This window comes from Lissotriton vulgaris, chromosome 1_1 (genome assembly GCF_964263255.1).
Source record: "Lissotriton vulgaris chromosome 1_1, aLisVul1.2, whole genome shotgun sequence".
In the NCBI taxonomy this organism is placed as follows: Eukaryota; Metazoa; Chordata; class Amphibia; order Caudata; family Salamandridae; genus Lissotriton; species Lissotriton vulgaris.
Genome location: NC_141685.1, coordinates 1,100,894,647 through 1,100,912,933, shown reverse-complemented (window position 1 = coordinate 1,100,912,933; position 18,287 = coordinate 1,100,894,647). Strand labels below are relative to the sequence as shown.

The following is an 18,287-nucleotide window of genomic DNA, read 5'->3' as shown; positions in this document are numbered from 1 at the left end:
GAGATGACTAAGTATATTATACAAGTTTGGAAGTTTAATGCCTGGTATTCTTCAGTTCTTAGAGATGCAACGTCTCTTTTCCTGGGACGTCTCTCTAAAATCTCTTTTATGTTTGTTCTGATTGGCTGTACAATTCTGAGCAATTCAATACCAAGGAACATATACATTAAGAAGCGATCTGGTTTCCATTCTGACACCAGGGACTAGTTAGAGCTTATATCTGGAGAGCAGTGTTGTTCCATGTAATTAGTTTTGACAGTTGTGACTCAAACAATATTTCCTGTAGCTACATTGTCAGCCATAATATTGTTATGTGTAGCTCTAAATATGAATCTCATTGGGTTAAGTATCAATCTTATTGTAGAAAAAGTGTATTTACCTGTAGATCCAGGTGTATAGATAGTTTTATCCGCCTGGATAAATATGTATCCACTATGAAAGGAAACAAGGACCACCTTCTCCAATTGACATTCAGCAGATTTGGCGACGACGTAGACATACTGATTGAGTTTGGAATCTGCCATCATGTCTTTGGCAGGAACCTGAATAAAGAGAAGAAGAGCCAGAATGAAGTTTTTATTATTACCACTGCTGCCTTTAAAAGAGTGTAATAGCCACATGTTTTCTTAATCTTGTGTAACTGAACCACGGGGTGTTTTGCACCCCATGTTGCCAATTTCCCAGGTCAAACAGTAATTATTTAGAAGCCATCCCAGAGTCATCAGATGATCATCCAACTACTCTAGAAGTCATTTTCAAGTAATCAGACATCATCAACCTCTTAAAGTCATCAGCAGAGTTTACAAACTTGAGCCCGATAATTTGATGATGACGGGACGCCCCTTTGCAGGGGCAGCTGAGCGCTTTATAAGACCCTATAACATAACATAACTTGAAAAGGAGTATCTGATGACTTCACAAGATTTGATTAGCCCAGATGATTTCAGGATGACTTGAACATGATTATCTGATGACTTCACAAGGTGAGACTGTTCCTGATGATTTGAGGACGTCTTGAAACTGATTCCCTGATTACTTCACCAGGTGCATTGCTACTGTTATTTTTAGGATTGTTTGAAAAGTACAGTCAAATTATTTGACTAGCACCACAGTCTTCTAATTAAAAAGACTGGTTCCTGATAATTTTAGGATGATTTATTGGTTAATTCAGTTAATCGTTCAACATTTTAGTTTATTTATTTATTTTTAGAGACATTCAACCCTTTGGAAGATTCCAGAATCTCATTTTTACTGCATAATAAACACCCTTTACACAATACTGCATTTTCAACTCTGCAATTAAACCTACAGTGCATGCATTATCAGAGACTTCACTGCTAGAAGGCCTGGGTGCTATGCCGAAAGCTCTAACACAAACAAATGTGACACCGACTGCATTTTCAATGCTTGTTGGAAGGTGCACTATAGACGGTATAGAACTACTTGCTTTGCGCGCTTTTTGATCCTAATATTTAAAGCATCCTTGCTTGTTTTACCACTGTTTGTATTTTGTCATGATATAATACATGATTGACATTTTAGGGAGAGGCTTCGCCATTTGCAGATAAATAAGCTATGGAAAATATTGGACTGATTGAATAAAGTTTTTTTTTTACATTTTAATATAATTGTCCCCTTTGTATACTGATTCTGATGTGGGTGTAGGCTGTTCAGTTTGAGAGGTCAGGCAGGAGTTCCTGGCTGCACATAGCTGCCAAGGTTTCAGATGCTAAGTGTGACATTTTCATACTTTCAGTGTTAATACGAGTGACAATTCAAAGACTATAAGTGACACTTTCTCGTGAGCAAAATTAAGCAATGAAGGCGAGGGAAACATATACTATCAGAAATTACACCTATTTGAGCAACAAGAAACTCTAAGGAGATCTTAAAACTGCAGAGCATCAAAGTGACAGTGTGGACTCCAGGGCATCTCTGTCCCACATGGGACCCCACCCAAACAGGATGTGATGCCCCAAAAACTTTCTCTTCTCAGTCGCCTAGTAGTGTCACCGGGCAGGCAGGCAGGCAGAAAAACAATTAAATTGTTTCATGCCTTAGCCAGCCTTTGTCCACTGGACCCCCAGATCCTCTTTGTCATACACCAATTTCAAAACCTTACTTGAAAACTCACAAAATGTGCCCAGGCCACACAGAAATGAAAGCAAATAAAATGCAGGGAGAAATGCTGCAGAGAGGACACAACTGACAGACCCCTTAATTTCTTCGGACATTCACTGACTTAGGATAAAGAACCACCAGCAACCCCTTCTCCACTCCCACCCTACCCCATCTATTCCTTACTATCCTTCCAAAGCTTGCTCCCCGCATGCCATTCTAAATCAGGCCAAATGCTGCAACGTCCTTTCAAAAAGTTTCATGTTTCCCAAAACCAGTGTGCTGAGAACTCATAATGCTGAACAGTAGCTTCTGCCCCGCCTCCTCAACCCTCTCAGTTAACATGCATACACACAGGGCACGAGTTGGGGGTACACATGGGTACACGGCATTCACCCACTATTTTCACAGAGTGGACGCCTTCCACCATTCCACCCACTATTTTCACAGGGTGGATACCTTCCACCCTGCCAAGAAGTTGGGCCCCACAGAAATATGTTGTACTTGTCCCGGTGTAAATTTCAGACACCGGGACAAGTTCAGCAGCTACTGCACGTTGTCTGCTTTCCATTCGCAGCAGCAACGTACAGGCAGCGAGGGGGCTTTTTGTTCACCTCCATCTGTGCTAAGGATTAAGGCAGAAGTTAAGGGGCCATCAGGCCTCCTTTTGAACAAGTATCGTAATGGAGGCAGCCTGGAATCTTACACTTAGATGCAAATGCAATGGAGAGGACACAAAAGCACACAGCTTCTTATCTCTTCACAGGTACTTCAGAGATCCATGCTTTTTACTTTGTTTAGTCCCTATGTATAAGTGTATGCACTGTAAGGATATCAGATGGATTAGTCTGTCCCAGTATTTACACAAATAACAATTTAAATAGCACTATTTTATTTCTTTTACAGCATTTCTCATCCCAATGCAGTGTTAGAGCACTTAACGTAACATACACATTATCCATTCAAAATAAATCATGTAAGTGTGCAAATCAATGTAATATACATATCAGAGCACATCATAAAAAACCTGAAGAAGGTAGCAACAAAATTGAGGTTCTACAATCCCATCCCCCAAGAACAGAGGGTGAGTTAGAAAAAATGTATTAGTTGAAGCCCAGATTTTGCGTCAGGATTGCGCCGTTTTTATGGCACAACCCCAACTCCAAACCTCATTTGCCAAATATCATAATGCACTTAAATGTACTCTTGTTTAATCTAATAAATATATGTGTGTGATCTTAGTATTTGATGTCATTTCTTGTGATGTCACTTCCAGTGAGGTCACTTACTGTGATGCTACATGGAATGTCACGCATCGTTATGTCATGTTCTGTGATGGCACTCGTGATGATGTCATTTGCTTACTGCCTAACTTGGTCAGTCCCCCCACTTCTTTTTATAGGACTTGTGCCTTGCATACACCATTGCTAGTGCAGAGTGCTCATGTTTCCCAGGTCCACATATGAGGCGCTTATCTAGTCCTGGTCTTAGCTCTTCATTTTGGACTCGTAGGCCCGAGTTTTATAGAGGCAAAAAACAGGGCTACAGAACTTGTGATGAAAACATTTGGTCTCCGTGAGTTTCTTGCGAAACTTGAGGACTCTGGAGCTGGCTCTTCTGTCTCTTTTATCAGAGAAGTCTTTAGTGGAGAGGCCAATAACTATAAGGGAAGGAAGTCTCAGCGCTCCTTTAAGCAGTCTAGTCAAGTGTCATTCATGTCACTGCATTTGGTCAGTTTTTAGCACTATATAATGATTAGACGTCTCACTCTTCCTTTCTGGCCATCACATATGTTTCCATATCAAAAGTTAAATTTGTATCATTTTTAAAAAGAATGCACACCTAAATGCTCCTTTCATTAAAATAAGCACGAGAACGCTGTTGGTTCCTTTTACACTAATATAAGTATTGCTGTGAAATATAGATATAAATCACTATTTCTTACTAGCTGCAAACAGATAGACACTTTTATTGTTGAAACTGAGACATTAAGTGATTTGCTCAGAATGACTGGATGTTGAACTGACGCTGAGATTCAGACTTGGTTCCCAAGCTTTGAAGCAGCCGCTGTAGCTGTTATGCCACATCCTCTCTCTGTTAATTAAAATATAAAGTGGGAGTTGTATGTATGTAATTAAATTAAATTAGAGCAAGAAGGTCCAGTGGTAACACAGCTATATGAATAAAAATGCAGCACACGCACCATGCAACCAGATAGGAAAGAAATACCTGTAACAAAATTGACAGTTGCCTCTATACAAACATACAAAACATAAATTAATCTAAATGCAAGTTCTTACAAAACATTAAAAAAAGCTGACACATGGTGACAAAAGCAATAAAGATATCTCATCCGAATACACTTTTGAAACACAATCCGTTTAGAGTTGGTAGGGTGAAAAGGGGCGAAATTAAGGGATTTGCACAGAATCACAGGATGTTGAGCCTCCCGTGGAGACTCAGACACTGTCCCCAGCTTCAAAGTCAGCCACTGTCTCTGCTCTGGCACATTCTCTTTCATTCCTGGCTGCATCAATTTCCCCAGCCCCTCCTGCCTCAGAGTAGCACTACAGGCTGCCTTTGGGCTCGTTTTGGTAGGGTCTGGGCTACAATACCGCAGCCGTCCCTGGCTGTAACGGAAGCGGAAGCTGAGTTGTACCTTGGCCGAGGCCAAGTGAAGAGACTAACGTGTTGCTGCACCGGGCTGTGTGCACACGGATCGGGCTGAGAGTGAGAGAAGAACATTGCTCAGTTTCTTTGGTATTTTGCTGTCGGTGCAGGTGAGATGTGGAAGTGAGTTGGGTGTGATTTCCCGCCTCTCCTCCACTTTGGAGTACTCTGCAGTGCTTTTGTTTAAAAGGCGGGAGACCGCCTGTCTTTAAAATGTGGCGCTTTAATGTAGTGCTTTATGTGAGAGAGCTGGAGGTAAGATTCCGCCTCTCAGGGAACTTTACTGAGTGTGGGTACTTTTTGGATAGATGAGGATAGGATCCCATCATTTATGGGCTTTTACGACGTTGCAGGGCCTTGAATGTAGGACTTCCAATTGTGGCAGGGTGTCTGAGCTCGCCTCACAACATTGGTGCTTCAGGCTCAGAGCAATTACATGCTCTATTAACAAAAGGCATGTGTGGTAGCGATTGAAGGTGGGATTTTTTTTCGCCATAACTAGTCAATGGTATGCCCTCACCGTCACACCTGCAGACTTTGAAACTGAGGACCCGGGTTTGAGTCCTAGCGTCGAATCCCCATCCTGTGATTCTGGACAAATCACTTAAATAGCTGGATATCGGTACTTATGGCTAAAATGTTTTCATTTCACTACATTTTTAGGTCTCGCATTGGCAGCGCAAGCGCTGTCTCTCCGAGGCATCAAGTAATCAGTATTAGTGGTGAAACTCCACCCATTGCTTTTCTATTTATTTTTTCACTTCCCATTGGTTAAATCTGGCTTTGCTTTTCTTATCTCACTCATTGATTGACTGGTGGTCCGAAACGTCATTTCCGTTTTGCTTCCGTTTTGCAGGAAGCAGCACCGACCAACTACAGGTTAGGTCCGCTGCTGGGCTGTTATCTCTTTATTTAGGGACTACTTCCTTGTTTTGTATTCTCCCTGGCTTTTGATTTCAAGCACATTGCGCGTGGCGTATCTCATCTGTATTTGGATGAGTGGCTGTACGAGTTACCGGATTGTGTCTGCGTCTTTGTGTGGGTTATGCTCTGTGGTCGCATACCTGCTCTCCCTGGCTTTTAATTTTAGGCACATTGTGCGTGGAGTATTTGGATGTTGAAAGGGTGGGTTTACGTGACCACTTGCCTTAAAAAAACATAGGGATGCATCTTCTTTTTTGTATTTGAACACGCTGGTAACCGTCATAAGCACTCAGAATTTGTTGTTAATGAACGCTTAATTGGAGCACACACCTTTGCTCTATTTTCGGCGTCGCACAGTATGTTTGTTTTGTGTGCTCTAATCACAAACATGACAGCTGGTGACGTAATGACAAGTTCTCAACGGCGTGAGAAGTTCACTGCGTAGCTTACACTTTGAGAGAGCGCAATTTGAGTAAAATGTATAAGTACACCATATTTACGTGTAAGATGCACAAATCTAGTCAAAGCACCTAAGAGAGTCGAAAAATATATAAATGCACATACTCACGAGTGTTTAATCAATATAGAATGCATATTTTAGAGTGTGAAACTAATGTAGTAATGTTTAGAAAGGTTAGAGTGTTATTAGATTCCATGTTATGTAGCTGTTGCAGAAGAAAATGTAATCCTGCCAAACGTAGAAATGTGCAGGCCTCATGGCAATGTATGAAGAACGAAAACATGCCTTTACATTTTCGCATAAGATGGATTTGCTATTATTCAGAATATTATTGATCATATGTTAAAGTCATGTTTTATAGAAGTGTTTCATATAATCAGAGTGTATTAGGTTAGAATATCGTTTTAGGGTAAGAAATAAAAGGTTCACGGAGTGCAGGCCTGTTGCAAGTAATTTAGTAGGCCTGGAAAGATAAAGTTGCTTCTTTGATCTGCATGTGCTAGTTAAATTCGAGTCTCGTTAAGCATAAATTGCTGACCATGTTCAAAGTTTTACGACTTGAGAGATAAACTGGAGGTCGGAATTTGGGGCCCAATTCATGGGTGTCTGTTTGCAGGTGTGAGGGGGTTCCAATCAAGAGTGTGATGAATAGAGCTCTGTCCTGGGAGACAGGCACGGGCCTGGAGGAGGCTTCAGGAATTTCCTGGGGGGTACCGGCGTGCCGAGAAGAAGCCTGGGAAGCAAGGTCAACGCTAACAAGAAGCCCAGTGGAGTATCAGTATGGAAAAAGCCAGAACCGAAACCACGTGAGGGGCGTCTCTGAGGGGCGTTTCAACTGTAATTGTGATTTTGTATTAGGGACAGCACCCTGGGGTGGAGAGCAGAGCAGATGGCCTGAGGACCCTTAGAGAGCGGATGGGTAGGCAGAGAGGTCATGACTGCTATGCACAGATTTACACCAAAGACTAAGGGAAAGTGAGTGAACTTCTTCGGAAGTCACCACGGCTGACACCTTTTTAGGCTAAGATTCTGCTAAGTAGGGATGTCACCTAGTCTAGTGTAGGGACAGTCTAACCTGATTTTTCTCTTTTTGTAAATGACGCTTAAGTTACAACTAGTGTCTATTCTTGCAAACTTGCTGGTATTCGAAGTGGTTTTGGTGGTATTTTTCTGTCGTCTAAGATCGTTTAGAGAATTCATGTTTGTCTTAGTGCCAGTATACCTTTTGAACCTTATATTGAGATGTTTGTATCTCCAGTTATCTTTAGCTTTGTAATAAAACTTTAAAACTTATTTGTGGTAATTGGTTCTTCAGAGTCGTGCCAATTATTGGTTTGATTAACCTGGTAGTGGATTGCTTTTACTCTATGACAGGCAACAAAGATTCAGTCGACCTAGGTGGGGATTTAGATCTAGAGTGACCAGATAAGAGATCAAAAATCCCACCTTCTCAACTTCATAGCTGTGTAAGCAGTTGGGGCACGCAACTCCTAGGTTACGTGCAATCCTGTTGTCCGCTGAAGTGGGGCTACTTTCTCTGCCAAAATATCGATGAGTTGGGCAGCGTCCTCCAAACCAAGCCGGAGAGAGATGAAAAGATGTAACGGGCGGCACCGGAGGGCGAAGACACAAGCCTCTGTACAAAAGCTAAATCACTGTCCTGTGATTGCAGCGGCCCAGGAAAGCACTGGCCTCAACACATATTTTTTTAACACCGCTCTCAAGATGCTTCTTTTTCACATTGCGTTGTATTCATTAATTAGTCTCCGGTTTTCTCTGTGTTTGGTTTACAAAGCCACTGAAACCTACACCAATTTAACATATTTATGACCTTGGTGTTCTTTCTTTCTGCTGAGACTGTACACAATTGATGAGGGGTCCCATAGACGACCAAGCGCCTCTACCAAGGAAAAGAGACAGCATGAAAAAAGGAAGTGAACGTGTGAGGAGTGAATACCGTCCACAAAACAACTGCGAACAATTTGGCCCATGGGCCGGGGGGCACCCCAGCCTCTATTAAGTGGATGGGAGACTACAGGCCAAGGATATTGATTTATTTATTGCTTAAATGTCTTGCCATTGCTGCCTGCATTTAAAGCACCCCCTGGGAGCAGGGATGGCAGCGTCATGTTACATAATAAATAAAAGCGCAAGTTATTTTAAAACTGTTCTTAACATTTTACTAGCGGCATAAATTCTTTACCAACAAATAGCTTGCCATTAACCTCTAACATCTACATAGTAGAGACAAACCTAAGATAATAATCAAAGGAAGTAGGGGGGCGTTATTTTTAATGATTATGACCTCTTTCAAGGTCACTAATATAATTATACGTGTATTGTTCTTGGTGAGACAGTCTGCAGGGGCGTCCATTCAGAAAAAGACACTATCCACACACTATTGTTGTGTCAATAAAGGGGCGTTCTCATCTGTCTCGAGATGGGGAATCTGACATCGACCACTGCAGCTCCAAAGGGCTGCATCAGAATTGAGGCCTGTGGGCTTCAGAGCTGCAAAGAGGCACTGCATCTTATCAGATCCCCTTCAGATGGCTTCACCTGGGTGAAGGGGACTAAGGGGACTATTTGCTCAAGGTCACACAAGGGTGTCAAACTAGCCGGGATTGTGTCTTGCTGGTGTCCTAGACCATAATTCAACTCTTAAAGGCGTTCCGGATTATGGTATTGTTTGCAGGTGCGATCTCGCTTCATGGAAAGTGCTGACCCAGTGAATCTTTCCAGATTTCTGGGCAACCCTGTTTGTTTTATAGTGTCTTCATCATTTCCCTCGAGTGGGGGTTGAGTCGCGATAAGTGCATGGGTGTATTCAAATGTAAAAAAAAATGAATAAAATAGGGCTACCACTTTAACAAAAGTTCAACATTCTTCGAAATTCAGACCGCATGAGCCTCTCCAAATGAGGAAGGATACACATCAAATTAAATTGTCTAGATTTTAAATAATTCATATGTTCTCTCCAGAGCATACTTCATAAAATTGTTCCTAGAGTAAAGAAGCATTCTTGGAATAGAAGATTTTTACCAGATGTCTTCGAAATACAAAGACTAGAAGGATGGTGCTCTGTGTGGGTATATTTTTAATATGCAATCAATAGAACTTCACACTTTTATTACCCATTTTATTTTATCTTTATTCCATTTAGAAATATATAATTATCTTTTTGATTATATGCTAAACAGCTTTAACTTGTCTCGATTTTCTTACACACAATAATTGGTAATATGGCCAACTTGTTAGGTCAAGCCTAGCACCACCTCTGCACCAGCGCAGTACCACCTCCACGTCACAGCACCACCAATGCAGCACCACCTCAGCATTAGCACATCACCTCAGCACAGCAACAACTCAGCATCCCTCAGCACCTGAGCACCAGCCCAGCACCACCTGAGCACCAGCAAAGCAACCCCACCTCAGCATCATATCATCATCACAACTGAACCACTTCAGCATCAGCACAGCAGCACCAGCAAAGCAACCCCACCTCAGCATCATATCATCATCATCACTGTACCACTTCAGCATCAGCACAGCACCATCTCAGCATCAGCACAGCACCAACTCCTCACCAGTGCACCAGCGCACAACAACTTCAGCACCAGTTCAGCACCACCCTCTCGGCACCAGCGCAGCACCACCTCAACATCAACACCTCACCATCTCAACATCAGCACAGTACCACCTCCATATAAGTGCACTACAACCAGCGCAGCCCCATCTCAGCACCAGTGCAAAACCAGCGCAGCCCCCTGGAAGCAGCATTTCAGCACCAATGCAGAACTTCAGCATCAGCGCAGCACCACCTCAGCATTATCTCAGCATCACTTAGCACCATCTGAGCACCAACTTAGCACCACCGGAGGATCAGTGCAGCACCACCAACTCTGCATGACTCAGCACAGTACCATCGCTCTGCATCACCAGAGCAACACCTCCGCACCAGCAACATCACTTCAACATCACCTCAGTCTGCCCTTGGAATCTGGCATCTGTTGATTTTCCCCTGGTGTCCGTCTGCTGCTCATGTTTGTAATTCAGGTACTATTTCCCAGCATCCACCCTAATGGTGTTCATGTATCCCCCCCCCCATAGAAAAACTGTAAGAAGCAAGTATTAGAACAGACGAGAAGAAGTAACCAGCACTGCAAGAACAACATACTAGAAAACACTTTTTATGTTCTTTTTTTGATAGGATCGTTCAGTTGTACATAATGTGTTCTTGGTTATATATAAGATAACAAAAATGCTTATAACACTTTTTATTATAATTTTTAAACATGCTGCACAGCGGCAACACTGATCTACAACATAGTTTAAAGACATTGACAAAGCCAATATCTCTGACTAACCACTTATACGGTACCCAAGGCGAGACCTATTGGCTATGCCAATGCTTGTTTTATTTGCTACCTGACCATGCATGCAGGGTCACTGAGTTAGGTCACTGAGCTGTCATAACATGAGGCAGATGGCTTCAGAGGATTCTTTTGAAAGGGGCCCTCCGGTCTTTTAGCGGACAATGGCTCCCAACATAAAAACTTTGCAAAGCATGTCAAGAGCATTAATCTACCTGTAACATCCCAATTCCACAGCCATTCATCTGCATTTTATTGTTTTTTATGAAAACGTCACCAGGAACGGAAAAATAGGCAGAGAGAATTCTACTAATAAATGTAATTCTCTCTGACTATTTTTCTTTTTCTGGTGACGTTTTCATATGTTTTACCTGAGCCAATTAACTAATAAAGTAAAACATGTGTATGGCAGAAAACCCTGTCACTTTGAATGAATCCCTATTGTGTGTCCGGGCAGCAGAGCTATGCATGAGGTGAAGCCCAGCAATGATACAGGCCTGTTCTCCCTGAACTTTATATATTTAATTTCTAGACCTCTATATTATAAGGGCAGAGGCATGCACCCTTTTTCCGTTGCCTGCACTATGTTCTTTTCTTCCGTCCAATTTTACCATGCTCCTTTTCTATTAACCAGTCTTTCTCAACTCTCCCCTCACAAACTACTTTTCACCTTTCTGTATTTCTTGCCCACTTTCTTTTCTCTCCTTTTTCACCCTTCAGTCTGCTTTTAGTCTTTCATTCCCTTTCCACTTTTAATTATCATTCTCCTTTCTCGCACTCCAATTTCTGCTATTACCAGATCTCTTCACTCGTCTCATCCCTTCTGTACCCTATCTGTCTTTACCACTCCGATATCGCCTCCTTTCTACCTGATCCTTTTATATGTGTTTAGGTCGACCCTGTGCAGCACATGCTCTGCGGCAAAGCATGCAGCATTGGAGTATGACTTCCGCCCACTCTACATCCATATTTTTAATTGCCTTGTCATTGTCCTCGGTAAACACTGGCTTCTGAGTCCCTATTGGGTTTGTTAGTCCCTCATTGTTACCGCCTTGTCTACATTTGTTACCTCCCATAACGACTGGACCTTTTACTTGTCTCATTATATGGTCTGCTTTATCTTGGCTATGTGTACAAAAAAATTGCCAACTTCACCTTACTTGACACCTCCCAATTGAGGAAAACAAACCAGTATTACTATATGGTCTGTTAGGTATATTTACTTAATACCTTTTTGCTTTTTATTTCATTATATTCAAAAAAGTTTAGGTACAAAAAAGACACTTAAATACATTCAACAATTCACATTCCACATTGCATATATAAACACCACATGAATTACATTACATATATAGACACCATATTCATTTGGATCAACAATTAGACTCACATAAATGATATCTAACTAAACAAAGGACAAAGTGAACATTTAGATACTATTATTCAACAAGTAGCAAATTAGTGCATATTAATTTTGTCAAAGTCATTAAATGTACTGCAAATTAATGCATTCCTGATTCAAAAGCCGACGCGTTTCGAACCCACTCCTGTCACTTTATGGGTTCTCATCAGGGCTCTGTCTCTTTTATTTATCTACAGGATATATGTAAAAAGAAAAAATTAGATTCTATTTTAGTATTTTGATAGAATTCTTGTCAATCACCTCTCTACCATTCGCGGAATGACGAAACCAGTACCTGAATCGTTGCTGGTCGTATGCTCTAGTATTCACTTTCTAGATCGTGTGTTTCTTTATCTATAATGTAAAGTATCATTATCATTATTTTTATTTTCTTTGAGAGCTCGGGATTCGTATGCAAAAGCATTGCTACACAGCCTACCTTTTACGATCTTTGTCTTCGTGTTTGCACCCTTATCGATTTTTTCGTAATAATTACGATTACTATGAAGAAATGGAAACATTTAATTTAATATAAGTTTTTCCATTAAGTTTGTTTGTCTGCTAGTTCTCCTATAAAAGCGATTTTAAAGGCATACCTCTTTTTGCTTCAGCGCCTTCATGCGCGGGGTGCTGCACGTCTCGGATTTATTTTATACAATGGAAGGAGTGGTCCTCGTGTTCCTACAAATTATTCAAAGACAAATGGGGGAAAGTTCTATCACCCGTGTGCACTCATTTTATATAAGTGTTTCCGCATTGCTTCTAAATCGGTTAGGCATACCTGCTTTTTTTAGATGCGCGGTCCCGCGCTGTATTTAAAAAACATCTTGTTTTACTTCGCAATTACAGTGTTCCCCTCCATCGCTGGTCTCCTGTGATTACACGGAAACACAAATTAAGTGTCTGATGCATGTAACTTAGTATCTATTTACATAAGTGTATCGCGCATCTTACCTCTTTGTTGTGTATGCCGAGTATAAATCTGCTGTGTCCATTGACCTCGCGGCCATCTTGTAACGTGTTATTTATATGCATGCCTACAATGGATGGGGGCCATCTTGGAACGGACTAGTTTCCAAGTTTGATGGGGGCCATCTTGGAACGGACTAATTTCCAAGTTTGCTAGTGTGTTATAGTACCCACTTTTTATTATTCAGTATTCCAGTAATACCCCATACTTTTCAATGTACATATGGCAGTCTACAGAAGTTGATTTATCAGATTAGTTCGGGGGTCAGTCATTCATTATAATCGCGAAACCTCAGACAATGTATTCAGCCCGGTAAAAGCGCTGTTAAATTTCAAAATCAGATAGGCTTCTTTATGCCGAAGTAGCTTTTCTGAGTCAGTGGGGCATTTTAACTGATTTACAGTGTACAAGACCGACCACTTAAAATCTGTCTCCCCATGCTGCTTATCAATAAAGTGTTCAACCATAGGGGCTGATATCACCTTGTTTTTAATGCGTGACCTGTGCTGTGTTATTCTCACATTTATTTGTTGATTAGTCTTCCCTACGTACATTTTTGGACAGGGACATGTGACTACGTACACAACATTTTTTGTTCGACAATTGGAAAAACCATCATGTTTCCATTTGATGTTATTATGTTCGAATTCCTTCCCCTCGATCGTGTTAGCACAGGACACGCAATTTCCACACTTGTGGTGCCCTGCAATAGGTTTCAACCCCCATTTAGATAAAAGGTCGCTTTTAGGTTTAGCTAAAGCGATTTCAGCACGGACTACAGTTTGGCCAATACTTCTGTTTTTTTTATATGCAAACAGTGGGCGAGGGAAGGGGCATGCCAAGTTCTCTAGGAGATGCCAATTTTTTAAAACCATTTGTCTGATCTTATGGGTGTCGGGACCAAACGTAGTCACACAGACTAGTCGATTCAGTTCTCGTTTTTCTTTAACTTCCAACAGGCATTCGCGTGGTGTACAGCGAGCCCTTTTATAAGAATGTTTTAACATTTTGCGTGGATAGCCTCTGTTCTGCATTTCCTCACAGAATGTTTCTGCATAATGGTCATACTCTCCAATTTGTGTACAATTCCTCCTGATTCAGAGTAGCTGACCATAAGGCAGGTTAGCTTTCAGTCTTCTGGGGTGAGCACTCTGATGATGTAGTATCGTATTTTTGTCAGTTTTCTTTTTATATAGTGACGATTGCAGGCAGCCGTCGACACATACAATTTGTACATCCAAAAAGGTCATTCTTGTACCACTTGACTCTACAGAGAATTTAATGTCTGGGTGCCTCGAGTTGAGCCATTCATGAAACTGCATCAACTCTGTGTGGCTCCCCTGCCACAGGAGCCACACGTCGTCGATATAGCGCAGCCACTGAATTATATGTCCCATGTGTGGATTATTGTTATCCACAAACTTCTTTTCATATTCGGCCATGAATAATACGGCCATTTCTGGGGCATAAGGACATCCCATGGCTGTACCTTTTGTCTGCGTAAAGAACTTGTCATCAAATTTAAAATAGTTTCTTTTCAGGGCGATTTCAGCTAACTTAAGGATAAATTGACTGGGGACTCTATGAGGTCTTTCTCGAGCATCTAAATAGAGCTCCATCACTTCTAGCGCTTCCTCCTGGGGAATCTGAGTATATAAGGACGTTACGTCCATGGTTACCATCAGTTGTTTTTCCGGATCAAACGAGGTTCCTTCCACCTTATTTAAAAAATCTACAGTGTCTCCCAAATATGTCTTTACCTGATTTGTGAAGGGTTTTAAAAAGAAATCAACATATTTAGCTAGTGGTTCTAAACATGAGTCACATCCGGAGACGATTGGACTCCCCGGGGGCTCATGTAAGTTTTTATGAATTTTTGGGAGGAAATAAAGGAGGGGGGTCCTCGGGAATTTCTTCAGCAAGTACTCACCCTCCTTTAGTCCTACAAAACGACTTTCTATACCTTTTTGAATGATTGGCGCTATAATGCCTTGTATCTCTTTTGTGGGATCTTCATTTAGCTTCCTATACCACATTCTGTTGTTTATTTGTGAAAAAGCTTCAGCTAGATATTTATCCATTGGCCAGATGACAACCGCTCCGCCCTTGTCGGCCTGCTTTAGCACAATCGAGGTATCATCTTTTAGATTTTTTAATGCAGTTCTTTGGCCCTTCGTGATGTTTTGTTGAATGTATTTTCTGCTTTTTTCTAGTTTATTTATTGAGGACAGCATGGTTTGCTCAAAAGCAAGTACCTGTTTGGGTATATTTTGATTTATTACAAAGGTTGATTGATTTCGCAAACCAGTGGTTTCAATCCCTATGCTAGGCGGTTGATTGGCAAAAAAGACCTTAAGTCTTATTTTGCTACAAAACTCAATGGTTTCAAGCTTAATTTTAGTAAAATCTGTTTGTTGGCTTGGGACGAATTTTAGTCCAAGATTCAGGACAGACTCCTCCTCTCTCGTTAATTCTCTGGATGACAGATTAACTATAGTTGAGGGAACTTTTACGATTTGTAGAAGTTTTTCCGTGTCCTCATTTCCCACGGAGTCTTGAATCTTGCTTTTGGTTGCTGTCCTTTCTCTAAAAAAGAGACCTGTTTTTTATTGAAATTACCCCGAGAGTCAGTTCCTGATCCAGATGAATCGGACGATGACGTCTCTGAAAATGTCTTAAATCTATTTTTAGATCTGCCTTGGTAGTTGTATAGAGCACCCCTTGAGTCAGCTTGTGTGTAAAATTCGTCCTTCAAAAAAGGGTATGCCTTCTCGAGTGAAAACAATTTTGAGTCCCTCTCGTATTGTGCGGTTTCACTTGCAATTGTAATGTCTTTAAAAGAAAGGATTTCCTTCTCTATCTTTTCAAGCACTGCTTTTGCATCCGTTATCACCTCGCTGTTTTTAATTGCTTGTGATAGCTCTTCTATTTCCTGAAGTTCTTTAGCACAGAGCCTTTGAGCTGTCTCTATCGTGTGGACCATTAGGTCTCTGCTACATTTGGTGTTTATGCAGCTAAATCCCTTTCTATACTCAACATCTTCTGTGAATATCACTGGTATATTTTTAACCTGGAGCCCCCAGGGTATCGTTCCTCCCATTAAATGTTTCAACAGGAAGTGTCCGTGGAGCTCAGTACGGATATGTTTTTTACTCAGTCTGATCAGTCTATCTGTTTCATTTTGCTGTTGTGCACTGGTACTTAGTTTCACATTCGGGAATGGGTCAGAGGCAATTAGATTCTGTATATGACTTTCGGTAAATGACAAAGTGTCTTTTTCAGCCATTACACGGAAGGGACAATCTGCCCCTTCTCTAGTTACTTGTCTCTCTAGTTCTAGGCAGTGAGCACTATTTTGTTTAATGATTTGCCCCTGTACCACCCACTAAATCATAGCACACCACCGGCTTTTATTTTATTTACTGATGGCTGTCCGCTTTAACTATAGTGGCCACATCTCATTATTTATTCATTTTAGCAGCGCAGTCCACTTTAAGTATAGGAGCCGTGGTTACTTTATTTAAATTTTTTTGTTTTTATGCTTTTATATTTACAAACACTCGCCACTCGCTGCCTTTATATTTACAAAAAGCGCTCGCCGCAGCGACACGCTTTACCTTTGGTGAGAAACCATAAAAAGCTTACCGCAGATGTTTAATTAAATTTTTGTACAATACGCCACTTAATGTTTAACACAGCAGCTACTCAGCATTCTTTTTTGCTGCGCAGCTGAAATAGCTCATCTTTTAAAACATTATTTGCTTTATATTTGTACAGCATGTGCCTATTGTCTGTTGCTCAACATCCCCTTTAAGAAGCATGCTATCCTCCCAGCCCGCTTCTCCAATTGGCCAGTGCCTGTGCCTTTAAATCCTAACTTTCGTCCTGCTCAAAAGACCACCCTCAGCACCTTCCTTGTGACTTCGGCAGGCAGACGTGCTATTCTTTTTGACTGCTTTGGATGGCAGGTAGTGGGTTCATTTAGGGTAACTTTCTAACTATGTTTGCATAAAAATGTTCAGTGAAGCACAAAGACAGCAGGGCTCTACATCCTGTAATTGCGGTCACCTGTTAGTATGTGCAGCGGACTCTAACTGAGAGCTGGAGTAAGATGCCGGAGAAAGCTGCAGATGGCGCAGAGCAGAGCGAGTGTGCGAGCGGAAGACCGGAGAAGGGGGTGGGAGAGACAGTTTTACCAAGGCCCCCAGAGCCCCCAGAGCTCTTCTGTGTCTCCTGAGCAGCATCCCGGCTCCGCAGTGAAACCCACACCTGCAACTGTAGTCGGACAACGGATAGAGGGGTGGACTCCAACCAGCGGACTTCATTTGAGATCCGTAGCCAGGGTGCCAGACGCCGAAGAAGCAGCTGACGGTGTGGAGCAGAGCAACTGAAGCGAGTTGGTGAGGGGGAGGGGAAGCTAGTATTACTGAGGCCCCCTGAGTCCCCTGTGCCCCCCTGTGCCCCCGGAGCCCTCCAGAGCCCCCGGTGCGGCACCCGTACTCACAACTGCACCCACGCTGCACCTACGCTGAGTCTGGTTGCCAGCCTGTGCATTTGGCTAAGAATACAGTGTTTTAGGATATCCTAGGAGAAATACAATTCCTTTGATCCAATTTGGAAAAAATACAGAGCCAACACTATTGACTGGATATTGACTGGATATTCCTCACCAAGATAAGATCTTCCTTAACAGACGTAATTGGAAAGATTTTGAGAATCCGGTCCGGTCTCCAGACGTGAGACACGAGCGAGTAGAACGGCTGCAAGCGGCTGCGGGAGTGAACGCTGACCCACTGCTGGAAGCCGCTGCTAGAGCCGCTGAAGCAAATCAAGCCCACCACTTGGCCCCTCTACACCAGAGGTGTTTAGAGATGAGCGGACGTTGGGGCTGGCTATTAGGTCTTGCCTGTTTCCAGAGGAGCGCGAGGAGACGCGAGCGAGTGGGACGGCTGAAAGTGGCTGCGGGAGAGAACGCCGACCCGTTGCTGGAAGCTGCTGCCGGGTCCGCTGAAGCAAATCAAGCCCCCCACTTAGCCCCTCTACCTGTGGTGTCCAGAGGTGAGCGACCAGATGTTGGGGTTGGCTTCCTGAGGAGACGCGAGTGAGCAAGCGGAACGGCTTAATCTTTTATAGTGAGCAGCAAAAATCCAAACGTAAAAGTGAACACAGTAGTAGGTTCTGAAAGCTGTTATCAGAGCCAGAAGAGTCCCCTTAAGCCCAAGAAAACCATTAGTCACCGGAGAAACAGGGATCACCTCTTTCATTTGAAAACTTACCCATCGGTGATGTCAATTTTCACAAAAGGAGTGCTTAAAACGCGGGAAGGGGTTAAAGGTGGAAGAAAAAAGGGAGGTCTCTGGAGACAAAATG

The 18,287-nt window shown here is 42.2% G+C and overlaps 1 protein-coding gene across 1 annotated transcript in view; it reads right to left on the bottom strand.

Annotated features, from left to right (window-relative positions):
- The window catches only part of LOC147748679 (A.superbus venom factor 1-like), a 1,557,217-nt gene that overhangs the window by 1,389,176 nt on the left and 149,754 nt on the right, over positions 1 to 18,287 (bottom strand). Inside the window, exon 3 of the mRNA XM_086963549.1 lies at positions 380 to 542. Coding sequence (XP_086819675.1) covers positions 380 to 542 — 163 coding nt within the window. The remainder of the gene's footprint in view (positions 1 to 379; positions 543 to 18,287) is intronic.